Genomic DNA, 14,576 nt, shown 5'->3' on the forward strand with positions numbered 1-14,576 from the left:
TATTTTGTTTTGATATTATTATTATTATTATTATTATTATTATTATTATTATTATTATTTTTCCTGTTCATGGGAAATTTCAGAGTGATTCTTTCAAATGTCTTGCCACAACGGTTTTGCCTGTTTGTTTCTTGATAAAAGTGCAGGAATTCTGCTGTTGCTGCCAAGTTCCATGCTTTAATTGCTCAAAGAGCTGGAAACACTTGGATTCAAATGTCAGGAATGAGTTCACATCCTGAATGTATTGCCAAGTATGCTGTGTGGTAACACTGAATGTTTGAATGTAGACGGTAACCAGGTTATCTACACATGACATGAAATGTGGTGTGTTGTGTGCTCGGACATGCAAATTCATAAATGATTAGCATTAGTTAATGTTTAACTGAAATAAAAGTTAACGTTAAATAAATAGGTTAGTTAAGATGGCAACACTTTACAATAAAGTTCCATTTGTTAACATTAGTTAATGCATTAAGTGTCTATAACACTTCTCAGTGGAAGGAGGAGGCGAGAAGCAGATTTCCTGGTTCAGGTAGGCGTTTTTATTTTCCTCACTGCAGCACAAACACACTCTCAGGGCTTTACGTTGTTGGAAAACACAGTCTAAAAACATCCACAAACTAGCTTACAAAATAAACTCTCAAATTTGTAATCATAATAACTTCTGGCTTCATAGTCCATGCCCAGGCTCTCTCTCTCGTCTAACTGCTGTGTGGCTCTATTTATGCCGCTCTCCCCGTGCTCACTGAAATTAGAGACAGCTGTTAGACATAATTTAACTTAGGTGTAAGCGCCCTTACCGCTTTCTCTCTCTCCGGAGAGATGCTTGACCACGCCCCCGCTGCCACAGTGTCTAACAATGACCAATATATTTTTACAGCCTTTACTACTCTTTGTTAATGTTAGTTTAAAAAATATAATTGTTTATTTTTAGTTCATGTTAGTTCAGAATGCATTAACTTATGTTATACCACTGGTCTCTTGAATGCTTCTGTTTGATTGACAGGCTTTCTAAGGTGTGCAGTTATTTTTCAGTAAGTGCTACGCTATGAAATAGATCCAGGTCTTTATTATAAAAACAGTTCCATATCACTCCACCAAATTATTTGAGTTATTTCAAAGAGCAGAACATGCTACCACTGCAAAATAACCAATTAAAACAAAGACACTGGATAAGGACATCAGATAAGAATGACAAACACTGTCTATAATTTCCTAAATTTATTTCTGTTACTGCTGACGAGGGCCGCAACAAACAGAGGTAATCCCACACCTGTCTCTCAGTTTCTCTCTCTCTCGCTCACATGCACACGCACACAAGCACTCTCTACCTTTTTACTCCAGTAAGTGCTCCAGTAAAGCAGCGCAAGCCTCCGTTACTAGTTCTAAAGTGACGTTTTCGAACTAGCAACGAAGGCTTGGGCTGTATCAAAGCAATATGCTGAATCTGTGGTGGAAGAAAGTAGTTCCACACACAAAAGCGTTTTAGTGATGAATACCAGAAAATATCATGAGATTAAACCCTGAACGATGACTTAAGGTGTGGTAACCGTGGTATAAACGAAATAATTGACTCCGGCTGCGCACATCAGCACATGTTGAAATTAACATTGACTAAGATTAATAAATGCTGTAAAAATAATTTTCATGTTAGTTCAAGTTAACTAATGTAGTTAATCAATGTTAACAAATGGAATATTATTGTAAAGTGTTACTGTTAAGAGAAAAAAAAATAATAATGTAAAAGTATATTAGTATACTATATAGTAAAGTATGCTTTAGATATTATGAACTAACAATGCACAATTTGTACAGAATTGTATAATCATTGTTAATGGTTGCTTATAAATATATTATTGGTCATTGCTAGTTCATGTTAGTTTAAAATGCATGAATAATAACAATAAATCATGCAATTAATATCATTCATAAAATTATTTTAAGGTATTTTAATGTTTTATTTAAATTCATTATAAATGTAATATTAATTAAGAATAATTAGTCATAACTAATGTTAACATGTACAACTTTTAATGTTAAATATCTGTTAGTATATGTAGAAATGAACATTAACCAAAAATTGTTAAGTGTTTATTAATTATTGTATTACATTCTGTTTATATATAACAGCTTTATTGTTAAGTGTTCCCAGTTGGTTTGAATTTGACATGAGTTAAGGAAGTTCTAGTAAGAAGACAAAAGGCTTCAGTTGTAGTATTTCTACCTAGTTTCAGTAGTATTGATTACATGCTGAAGTGGGTTAGTGCTAGACTCTGGCAGGGTGACAGGTTAACAGGATGTCCTGTCTGTTCCTGAGTTAGGTGTGGCCATCAGATGGAAAACCTGCCGTTTTTTTTTTTTTTTTTTTTTTAACTTCTACTATGCAAACTGGTGAGAGATTCCACTGATTATATGAATCCATGCTAGGATTATATCCTTTATTGTTCCATTTACTCTCCCAGAAATCCAAGGAAACAGAGAGAAAAAAAAAAGCTACAAAATGTTAAGAATGTCTTTCATATTATTAAACCTCAAAGACCAAGAAGCCACGGCCCGCCGAACGGAAGTCTCCTCTATTTGAACAGGAAAACACTTTGCATGCAAATAAACAAGGACAGTGTTTATTTGCCTTTGAATCGTACAAACACATTTTGTTCATTTTGTTCTGAAACTGATCAAAGGGGGATCAAAACTAAACTCCTAAAAAAGTTGTTGTTTTTTTAGCTTTCAATTGGCACACAGCATTAATGTCTGAATCTTCATTGACAATAAATATTGTTTTTGAGTATTGGCTATGTTTTGCATTTCCTGTAGGAGGAGTATCGCGCAGAAGGCATTGCCTGGCATAACATTGATTACATTGATAACACTGGCTGCATCAACCTCATCAGCAAGAAGCCCACAGCACTGCTCCACCTTCTGGACGAAGAGTGCAAGTACGTCTACACTCTAATAAATGGCACTTCCTCATAATCACTTCCTAATCATCCCAGAGGAAACCCCTGAGAAGGAGGTCAGGATCGTGTGAAGTTCTAAGTTATCAAATAAGATCATATGCGTATAAGATGATCCAAGTACACCCCAAAAAATAAAATAAAAATGTCTATTTTTAATTTTTTATTAATGGCATATTTTAGTGAGTTGTATATATGTAATATAAGTGGAAAAACTATCAACCAGTCAAAACACATCCACACTATAACAGTTTTTTATTTATTTATTTATTTTTAGCTGAAGACTCTGTTTTCTGTTTCCTAATGTCATAGTTTTCCAAAGTATGCAGTACTAGAGAGGGTAAAATGAATTTCACTTAAAACCTTTCATTTCAGTTTCTCTGAAAACATATCTTATGTAATCATTTCTTATGCAATTTTACTACTCCGGGAAATGTATTCAAACAATAAAGCGGGGGTACTCAAACTACGGGCCGCGGGCCAAATATGGCCCTCTGATATGTTTTGGCCTGCCCGCAGAACCATACCTGTCACACGTTTTGACCGGCCCGCACTGGAAGCGCAAGACTGCTTTGAATAAGTTTGCATAATTTGGCGCAAAACAAGCACCCATAGCTGTACCCTTTACTTGTTTGTAAAACTGGTCTTGAAATAAAAACACATTGTTCTTAAGAGTCCACTCAGTTAATTGTAGAATAAAAGCAGTAGGTGGCATATTTTCAGGAGGTCTACTGCTCAAGAAGTGCTCAATGGCTTCAAGCCTGTCTGCATGGTCAAAATTAGTATACAAAGATTCTACATCCATTGTGACTAAGAAAGAAGATCCTATATTCTTCTGTCATTAATTCTATTCAGCACATATGTGCTATCTTGAATGAAGGATTGAAGACCAGGCACAAAGGGTTGCAGGAAAAAATCCACATACTGAGATGCTAGTTCAGTCAAAGAATCATTGCCACTGATTATAGGCCTACCTGGTGGAGTTACTTAATTCTTGTAATCTTGGGCAACATGTAAAAGGATGGAATATGAGGATCTTTACAGTGTAAAAAAAAATAATATTCCTTACGAGAGATCCATTTTTATCCTTGGCTGTAGATAGAAGGTTTGTGAGGTTTTTGTTTTTTTTTTCATCTTTTCCAAGGGATTTGAAAATAATGTTGATAATACTCAGGGTTGGTCAGCTGTCGTCATCCCTCCTGAATATACTGATCTTTATCCCACTCTACAACAGCTCCTCCCTTATCAGCCTGTTTCACAACAATCTCCTTGTTCTCTGCAAGCCATTTTAATGCCTGGGACTCTTCTTTCGTCAGATTGTGATGTTTAGATCTTTGTTGTTTGGCAAAAAGCTGATCCACTTCATATGTAACTTTTTTTAATGAAGGCATTGAGTGTAGGGTTCGAATTATTTGGAAGAAACGTAGATTTTGGTCTGAAGGGTGTTACATTCTTTAGTTCTGTGTTAGCTGAAGAGCTAGCTGTGACATTGTAAGGGTTATTATGGTACCACACTTTAAGATGTAAATTACGGTAGAACCTGAATAAATCCTCTTTGGTCTGAAATTCATTAGCTAAGTGAGTAGGGGTAAAAGACCTTTGGAGAGAACAGAAATGCAATCATGTGAGAGGGGAGTGTTTGAAACATTAATTACTGACTCTGTCTCATTTGGTGTGTGTGTGTGTGTGTGTGTGTGTGTGTGTGTGTGTGTGTGTGTGTGTTGTTGCTGTTGTTTTAAGTGTACTATCTGTTGGTTATTTTTTACTTCATCTGAATATTTGGCAACTTTACAGCTAGTTTGTGAACTTGTTATTCAGCTGTTGATGTTTTCACTGATGGCCAAGTCTATATATTGTGCCTCTTTGTACTGGGGAATTGTACCCTAAGGCTTTCTTAGTCGAAACGCGTTGACCATTTTAGATGTTGTAGCCTGGTTAAATAAAGGCTTTTTAATTCATACCACGTAAGTGGAGTTTCTCTTTTTTCAAGAACTTTTATTACTCCTTTTTCCAGTGAACACAAGTGGCTATACTTTCTTGGTACCTTTGTAGCACACCCAGTGTTTTTTTCTCTTTTTTTACTTTCTCTTAGTAGAATTGACATGCAGATTTTAATAAATGATCATTAGACTTGTTCCAATCATGAATAACAGTGTAATTTACTCATTCAAAGTTATGGTAATTTGGTGCCATCTACTGGCACAAAAGCGTAATTTGTAGAAATGGTCAATGAAGTGTGTAGTGTAGTGGACTAAAGCACTGAACTGGTAAGCAAAAGGTTATTGGTTCAATCCCCACAGCCACCACCATTGTGTCCTTGAGCAAGGCACTTAACTCCAGGTTGCTCCAGGGGGATTGTCCCTGTAATAAGGGTACTGTAAGTCGCTTTGGATAAAAGCGTCTGCCAAATGCGTAAATGTAAATGTAAATGAACTAATCTGAACTAATATTTTCTGGTGAACAGATTTAATGGACTTGAGTCACTGAGATGAATTAAAATCACCACCACTACTGGATCTATCCAGTACCTATTACAAGTTCTTTAACCCAATGGATGTATCCATTTATGTAAGATGAGGTAGTAGGCTAAAATGTAACATTTTGCACAAATTGTACGTTTTTTCTTGTTAGCCTAGAATAGAAAAATATATAATGAAAGATCTGTTGAAATAATGGTACCTTTTTTCCCCGTTTTCATATCTTGACCTTCACACATCAGTGAACAGAGATAGCATGTTTTCAATGACAAAGTAGGCCTATCTTAAGCAAGTTGTTAAGAAGTGTATGCATATAGTTAAGTTACCAGTATTAAAATCATGTTATGTGAAGGGATTCTAAATGTAAAATTAATCCATGTACAATGCATTCAGAAAGTATTCAGACCCATTCATTTTTTTCACATTTTGTTATGTTGCATGCTTATGCTAAAATGCTTTAAATATATTTTTTACATCAGTCTACACTCCATACCCCATAATGACAAAGCAAAAACCAGATTTTTGATAACTTTGCAAATTTATAAACAAATACAAATAAAAAAAATGAAATATCACATTGACATAATTATTCAGACCCATTGCTGTGACACTTGAAATTTAGCTCAGGTGCATCCCATTTCTCTGGATCATCTTTGAAATGTTTCTACACTTTGATTGGAGTCCACCTGTGGCAAATTCAATTGATTTGTACATGATTTGGAAAGGCACACACCTCTTTATATATAGCTGAAAATGAATATCAGAGCAAAAACCAAGCCATGAGGTCAAAAGAACTGCATGCAGAGCTCAGAGACAGGATTGTGTCGAGGCATAGATCTGAGGAAGGCTACAAAAACATGTTGGCTGCATTGAAGGTTCCCAAGAGCACAGTGGCCTCCATAATTCTTAAATGGAAGAAGTTTGGAACAACCAGGACTCTTCCTAGAGCTTGCCACCCAGCCAAACTGAGCAATTGGGGGAAAGGCCTTGGTAAGGTGACCAAGAACCCGATGGTCACTCTGGTTGAGCTCAAGAGATCATGTGTGGAGATGGGAGAAACTTGCAGAGGGACAACCATCACTGCAACACTTCGCTGATCTGGGCTTTATGGCTGAGTAGTCAGTCGGAAGCCTCTCCTCAGTGCAAGATACATAAAAGCCGGCTTGGAATTTGCAGAAAAGCACCTAAAGGACTTTCAGGCTGTGAAAAACAAGATTCTCTGGTCTGATGAAATGAAGACTGAACTGTTTGGCCTTAATTCCAGGCGTCATGTCTGGAGGAAACCAGGCACCGCTCATCACCTGCGCAATACCATCCCAACGGTGAAGCATGGTGGTGGTAGCATCATGCTGTGGGGTTGAATTCAGCAAAATACAGAGATATCCTTAATGAAAACCTGGTCTAGAGCGCACAGGACCTCAGACTGGGCCGAAAGTTCACCTTCCAACAGGACAATGACCCTAAGCACACAGCCAAGACAACACAAGTGTGGCTTAGGGACAACTCTGTGAATGCCCTTGATTGGCCCAGCCAGAGCCTGAACTTGAACCCAATCGAACATCTCTGGAGAGATCTGAAAATGGCTGTCCATTGATGGTCCCCATCCAACCTGACAGAGCTCGAGAGGATCTGCAGAGAAGAATGGCAGAAAATCCCCAAATGCTGGTGTGCAAAGCTTGTTGCATCATACCTAAAAAGACTTGAGGCTGTAATCGCTGCCAAAGGTGCTTCAACTAAGTTAAGGGTCTGAATACTAATGTCAATAAATTAGCAAAGTAATCAAAAATCTGTTTTTTGCTTTGTCATTATGTGCCCCAGTAGTGTAGATTGATGTGAAAACAAAAATAATTTAAAGCATTTTAGCATAAGGCTGCAACATAACAAAATGTGAAAAAAAAAATGAAGTGGTCTGAATACTTCATGAATGCACTGTAATTAAAGCAAAAGAATACTCTCTGTTTCAAAAATACTTTAGGCACACTCTGGCTCCCCTTGAAAACATAACAGATTGACCTGGCAGAGTGAACTGGGTGCAAAATGTTTATTGTGAATATAGTTAACAGCTAAAGGATGTTGTTAGGCATAATGTGCTTTATATTCACTATATAGCACAACTTTTAGTGTCATTTTGTTTTTATTGTTACTACATAAAAAATATGAAGGTAATTCATTTTCATTTAAATGTTATTTTGTTAATTTAATTTATTAAGTGACAAGATGGTGGTTGCATCTGAATATGCATACTTCTCTACTATATAGAATGCCAAGAACAGTATGCCAATGGAGTTGTATGTCCGAACCCTCTGTATTGATAAAAGAGTAGGTTCCTGGTTTTCAATCAAGAAAATAAAAAGGAAAGTTCATTCTGCTTAAAATAGCTGGAAACCGAACTCACCACATCAGTGTTTTTCATAGATCAAATCTCTCAAGTATCACACTTCCTCGTCCTGTGGAAGCTTTTCTGCTGAAGTTCTGGCAGCAGATCTCATTCCTCTCAAGGCCAGAGGAACTGCACAGGTTTATCCTATAACATTTCTCTAAACTTAAATGCTTCCAAGATGACCACCATCACTGTCTGCCTGGAGTGAGACACCTAATAACACTACATTTATGTGTTTGTCTGTGTGTAAGAAGTTTAGTCTTACACTTTCAACCAGAGTTATAACCTCTCTGTTTTAGCTGCAACCTAAGTGTGAAAATATTATTGAAGTGTGTTATTTACTCTCTGATCCATTCCCCTGCACTTTTGAACAGTAAAATATGTTTTTGTGATGTCTGCTTTAATGCACACCATTACTTCTTCATCACAGCTTTCCACAGGCCACCAATCAGACCCTGCTAGACAAGTTCAAACGACAGCATGAGGGAAACAGCTATATTGAGTTTCCTGCCGTCATGGAGCCGGCCTTCATCATCAAACACTATGCTGGGAAGGTCAAGTACAGAGTGAAGGTCAGTACTATATACAGTTATGCTTGCCGTAGCAAACTAATGTTTGTGCAGATGTTTGGCATCACTATTGATTTGGATGAGTCGATTATAAAAAATAAAAAAAATAGTAAGGTTTCCATACAAGCTGCGAATGTAATAGATGTGAAAAATCGAAATAACATTAAACAGTTTGCGAATAAAGCATCATTTTCACCCCATGTGTTCAAGAGAACAAAATTGGCACTTCCGGGGAAATTAGCACAAAATAGAAATAGAAGTCATAGCCAGTGGGAAGGCCAATGTGTTTCATTAAATGTAATAAAAACTTGCGGTTTAGAGTGCACAGACAAACACTCGGAAGAACATCGTGTTTGCTAGCAATCAGTTTGAGAGTAGTGTGTCAATAAGAATAGAAAATAGGAACCAATCATTTTGAAATAATTTTTTGGCATCAGCATTTCACTCTATAAAAACAGAACAAAAATAAAAAATAAAAAAACCACAAATGAGCACTTGCGATATAGTCTTTACGGAGATCCGAGATAAACTAGAGAGATCGCAAAGGGAAACAAATAGTCTATGAGAAGATACAGCATAAACAAATTGAAAAACACTTAAGGGATTGCAGGGACCATAAGAAGGACCTAAATAAAAGCGATAGTGGGTGGAGCATCAATGTTTTGGACTCGGACACTGACTAGCCTGCTGTCAAACCAGGACATTGAATTCAGCCAGTCACGCTCGAGATAAACACTGAATCACCAGCATCCTCTGCTGCTGATCTCAGTAAATTATTATATTTGCCAACTTTGTTAGCTTTCCTTACACTATTGTCCTCTTAATTTGTGCATTGTTTTGTTCAGTAAGGGCATTTTGACCAGCTACTCACTAAGTTTGGAAGATCGCATCTATCTGTTAAGTAAACCGGTGGGATTCTCAATCAAGACTTAAACATAATATTATATGGTATGGCAAAACTCCAAATATAACCATCTGCCACACCAATGTTAATAATGATTCCAGTGTTACAGTTTACAGAATTTAGCAAGTTAAGCCATAGTTCATTTAAAATAATGTAATTACATTACCTGTCGTCTTTACCGTAGATGTTGTCTCTGACAATCTTGTTGAGCAATGTAATAACGTTGGATTTCATTACTCCGTAAGTCCATATATTTAAATATGTCCCCAAAAACAAGAGTAAAAGCTGTACACAAACACTGTTGTGATGCACCATGTTTGCTTATGGGCAGGTAAAGTTGTCGCGTAACCCATTACGTCACCGTTTGTTTCTGAAGTCAGTGGAAAAGCGCGGCCGGTTTACAAAAAGCTCCGTCAACCAGCAGCGCACAGGCTCGGCACACGAACCATCGCCATTTCGGTAGAAAAGGGCTTGTGGAATCAAAGAGCTTCCCCACGCTCATGACAGGTTGCATTGTGATAGACGGAATAGTCTCGGACAGCAAAAAGCGGAATTGGTCAACCACCTTCCCCTTCTTCAGCACCATGGATCTTGACTTGGTGGGTTTGAAACTCATCCTTGCCTAAGTGCTAAGTTTCTCGAGTCCTTGAATTATCCATCTGCTTCCTGGAATGGATGTGGTCATGATGGTTAAGTAATCTAATGCTCTTACCGGGGGTTGTCAGACACCAGACTTGGATAGGGGACCTCTGCACTCTACCTCAACCGACTTGGCCACCATATACATGGTGAGGGCAAACAGGATGACAGAGATAGGACAGCCTGTAATTATACCTTTCTCAGGCTGATGCCAGTCCAATGTTTCTGACCCAGAAGTGACCCTCAGCCTGAAATTGTTATAATAGTCCTGGATAAGGTCCTTGATTTTACTGGGAACATGGTGGCAGTGTAACGCAAGCTCAACCAGCCTGTGTGGTATAGACCTGTAGGCATTAGCCAGGTCAACCATAGAAGAACAAGGTCTCCTCTGTTTTCTAGGGCTTCTCTAATGAACTGTGTGACAACACCTGTGTGTTCCAAGCAACCGGTCACTCCAGGAAGCCCACCCTTCTACACTGAGGGGTCGAAGTAGTTGTTTTTGAGACTCTGTTAGTCTTTGGGAGACCACGCTGAAAAATGTTTTCCCCTCTACCCTCATATGCATATATTGTATTGATTTGGTTTTAAATATGACAAGGATGTTTTCTTGACAGACTTTGTGAGAATCACCCATTTACGTTTTGACATTGAATAGTGACATTGAATGAGCATGGAATAACCTAATGATTTCAGATATAATGTAAACAGGGTTTTCTTGCATTGTCAATTTTTTTTTAATAAACTTTTTTTTTTTTTTTTTTTTTTTTTTTGGTAGTTGACACCATATTGGTGTGCATGTAAACACACTCAGTGTTTCCTTTAAGCATTTATTTTTATATTACATTTTATTTATATCCCTAAATTTGCATATAAATTATGTTGATTAGATCCCAGCTATTGTGGGATTGATTAGTTAAAAAATATATGGTGTTTTACTAAATTTATCTGAGTTTGGTAGGCATGAGATTTGATCCTCTTATTCACAGTATAAACCCTTTTTTCATGCATTACATAATGGAGCTGTACAGGCTTAACATCCCCCTTACTGATCTTTCATTGGCTTCATTGAGTAGATATTCTGTAGTTTGTTGGCTGATGAGTATGGAGATAAAAATGACACAGGTATCTGACTGTCTGTATGACCTACTATTCCAGGACTTCAGGGAGAAGAACACAGATCACATGCGGCCGGACATCGTTGCGCTCCTCAAGAGCAGTAAGAACGGCTTCATCTGTGGTCTGATCGGTATCGATCCAGTGGCCACCTTCCGTTGGGCTGTGCTCCGGGCCTATTTCAGAGCTATGGTGGCCTTCAGGGATGCTGGCAAGAGACTTGTTGATAAACGAAGCAGTGAGTTTAATTAACTGTTACATGTGCTTAAAATTGTCAAAAGCTTTGTATTGCCAATTTTTCAGACAATACATGTCACACTGTCATATAAAATATGATTTAAAAGTGCTTAACACAGTCACAAGACTGGGGCAGCAAGTAACCATTTTTATGATATTTTTTATAAATCTTTAACTTAAAGTGTACACAGTAATATTCTGGTTTATGTTGTGCTCTCAGCAGCGGCGTAGATGCAGCATCACACAAGATCACACGTTTTTTGCTACCAATGCCATTGTAGAATTCGCAATCAGTCATGATTGATTTACTCTGCATGTGAAACCATCAAATTGCAGGGGGTTAATGTGAAAAAATATTCGGATGGTCATGTGATCTCAACATGGTGATGCTTATGAATTGTGTGCCCAGCGCCATATCTAAAATATAGCAGCTGATGTGACTAGAGTCTTAATCTCATGTGAGCGTTCTTTATTTTAAACATATTTGCCAAAAAAACTATTCATTTCTTACTGTTTAAAAGTTTAGCAATTAGCAAAAAATCACTTGGTTCTTATATATGTATACATTTGCTTTTGACAACTTGGGTCGCATACTTTTTTCTACTACAGCTTGCTCAATAAAATGTTTCAAATGCATTTAGATATAAATATATATATATATTTTTTTTTCTTTTTTTTTTTTTACTACTGTGAGATGACATCAGGTTCTCTTCACAGTTCGCAGTTTCACTGTGCACAGACCCAACAAATCAATAATTACATTTTGTTGTCAGTCATTTTCATTTGATTCATTTGACATTTAATTTTTTATTGTTTAAAGGAATGTTCCAGGTTCAATACAAGTTAAGCTCAATCAACAGCATTTTTAGCGTAATGTTGATTACCACAAAAATGTATTTTGATTATTTATTTATTTATTTTAGAGTTTGTTGATATTACATCGTCATGGTAACGAAGTTGTAAAATTGGCTTTATCATACTAAAATCATGTTTACACGCATATCCTTTATGTCTTGTGGCTATACTTTTGAAACTGAGTTTTTTTACGTTAAAAAATTGGCCCCCATTCACTTCCATTGTAAGTGCCTCACTGGAACCAAGATTTTTGCATGTTTTTTTTTTGGGGGGGGGGGGGGGTTAAAGAAAAGGAGGGACGAGTCAAAATGAATTTTTGTGGTAATCACTATCACAAATGCTGTCGATTGAACTTAACTTGTATTGAACCCAGAATATTCCTTTAATTGTTGCAGACCTACTCATAACTCATTTTCACAGTTCATTCCCTTATTTTAAAGACTACTCCAACACATTCTATACATCTTGTGTAACTTTTATTTGGATGTGAAATTGTGACTTTTTCTCATGGCTAACGTTGTCATTCCTTTTCAGTGTATAATTCAGGCTCATATGCAGCTTCATAACTTAATCTTTACTAGTGTAAAATAATTTTTGCTGAAATAGACATCTTGACTGTGTAAGAGTTTAAGGCATAGTTGCCCCAAAAATGAAGCCCCTGGTTGCCACTGTTGTTGTATGTAAAAGCAGCCTGGCCTTAGTCAAATAACTTTGTCAGCCCAGCACGTCCTGCTTGAATACTCTTGCCATGCTCCTCTGCTTTTCAGTATCTATATGCCTTTCTTTCTCAGATACAATGTTTTGGGTGTATGGCTTTCACCTAATTACTTAAGTTAGACTTGTAGTTTATGATGTCTTTGCTTTGATGCTGCAAGTAGAATGATGCTTCAGCAGTCTTATTTAAACTCATTTGTGACGCAGGTTTTTTATTTTATCTTATTCACTGATTTTGGGATGATGGTGTGAATGCCAAATGTAATTTTGAATCTGACATTTTCGATTCCGATTTGGGCTATTTACATAAGTGTAAATAAGTTGGATAATTATAATTTTTTAAAAAATCCAATTTAACTTCAGCATGAACAGTTGGATTGGAATTCAATTAATTTTTAACGTCGGTTGACATGAATCAAAGCATTCATGAAGTGAACTACATGAAGTATCACACACAAAGGTGCAAGAATATATTAGTTTTGAATATATATTACATTTGGTCTTTGGTCTTAACACTTGTACTTGTAAGGAAACTTAACAGATAAATTGAAATTATCCTGAAAGTCATAATTCAGATACTTGGCCAGAATAAGCTGCATTGTGGACCAGACTTTATGCCAACAGTCCAACTTCTGACTTACTGAGACTCCTCTTTTAGACTTCACATCTTATTTCTCACTATGTAATCTGTCTTTTCTCTCTCTTCTCTCTTTCTTGTGTGTGTGTGTGTGGTTTGTTTTATGGCTTCTGAAGGGCATGATGCTGCTGCTCCAGTTGTGAAAATTGTGGATAGCTTTAGTTTTCTGCATCACCCTGTGCATCAGAGAAGCTTAGAGATCCTGCAGAGGTGCAAAGAGGAGAAATACAGTAAGATGCTTTTCCTTCATCTCATCTCCTCACTTCATGCACCCTGGGCCGAGACATGAGGGCTTCAGTCACTCAGCTTATTCAATTGGACCACTATGGCAATATAAATACATAATGCAGTGGCAATACATGTACAGTATGTTAAGACTTGGACGAGTACTGATTTTTACTCATCGACTAGTCGATTGGTCAATGTTTACCATATGTAAATGACTCGCCATACACAAAAAAAGTGCGTATATCCATAACCATATTCATGCTGCTTTCATTGTCATTGTCTTGTCAGCCTCTGGGCAACAGTTTGTTTTCAGGGCAGTTTGCAATAATTTTGGCTGGTGTGTAGGCACTCTAAATGAATTCCGATCATCTCACATTTACGTAGCAGCTTTGTGAACGTGAAATTCTCCAGTTTCACTCTATTTTCACTTACCCGGAATTCCAAATATATTTGCATATACGCTTGTTTCACTGTCAGAAACCATATCTGTCCCCTGTATATGATTTTCAGGTTTCTTTTTTCTTTTTTTTTTCTTTATGGGTGCATATTTTTATGCAATTTTAAATATATTATTATATAATACATAAGAGAATGCTGTAATAATGGTTTTCTAACCATTTAAAAGCACACAGCATAAATGATCAGATTCAAGGCAAGGCAAGTTTATTAATATTGCACATTTCACACACAATGGCAATTGAAAGTGCTTTACATAAAAATGATAAAGAAAATTTTAAAACCAATTAAGAGCAGGGGCCTGGGTAGCTCAGCGTGTATTGATGCTGACTACCACCCCTGGAGTTCGCTAGTTCGAATACCAGGGCATGCTGAGTGACTCCAGCCAGGTCTCCTAAGCAACCAAATTGGCC

The 14,576-nt window shown here is 37.0% G+C and overlaps 1 protein-coding gene across 2 annotated transcripts in view; it reads left to right on the plus strand.

Annotated features, from left to right (window-relative positions):
- LOC127441974 (unconventional myosin-IXAa-like) overlaps positions 1 to 14,576 on the plus strand; it is a 229,018-nt gene that overhangs the window by 150,967 nt on the left and 63,475 nt on the right. Inside the window, exons 12-15 of one of the 2 annotated variants that reach the window (XM_051699623.1) lie at positions 2,815 to 2,936; positions 8,242 to 8,383; positions 11,079 to 11,274; positions 13,596 to 13,709. In XM_051699623.1, the coding sequence (XP_051555583.1) occupies positions 2,815 to 2,936; positions 8,242 to 8,383; positions 11,079 to 11,274; positions 13,596 to 13,709 (574 nt within the window). The remainder of the gene's footprint in view (positions 1 to 2,814; positions 2,937 to 8,241; positions 8,384 to 11,078; positions 11,275 to 13,595; positions 13,710 to 14,576) is intronic. The other variant, XM_051699711.1, reaches the window with a different exon arrangement.

This window comes from Myxocyprinus asiaticus, chromosome 1 (genome assembly GCF_019703515.2).
Source record: "Myxocyprinus asiaticus isolate MX2 ecotype Aquarium Trade chromosome 1, UBuf_Myxa_2, whole genome shotgun sequence".
Classification (NCBI taxonomy): Eukaryota; Metazoa; Chordata; class Actinopteri; order Cypriniformes; family Catostomidae; genus Myxocyprinus; species Myxocyprinus asiaticus.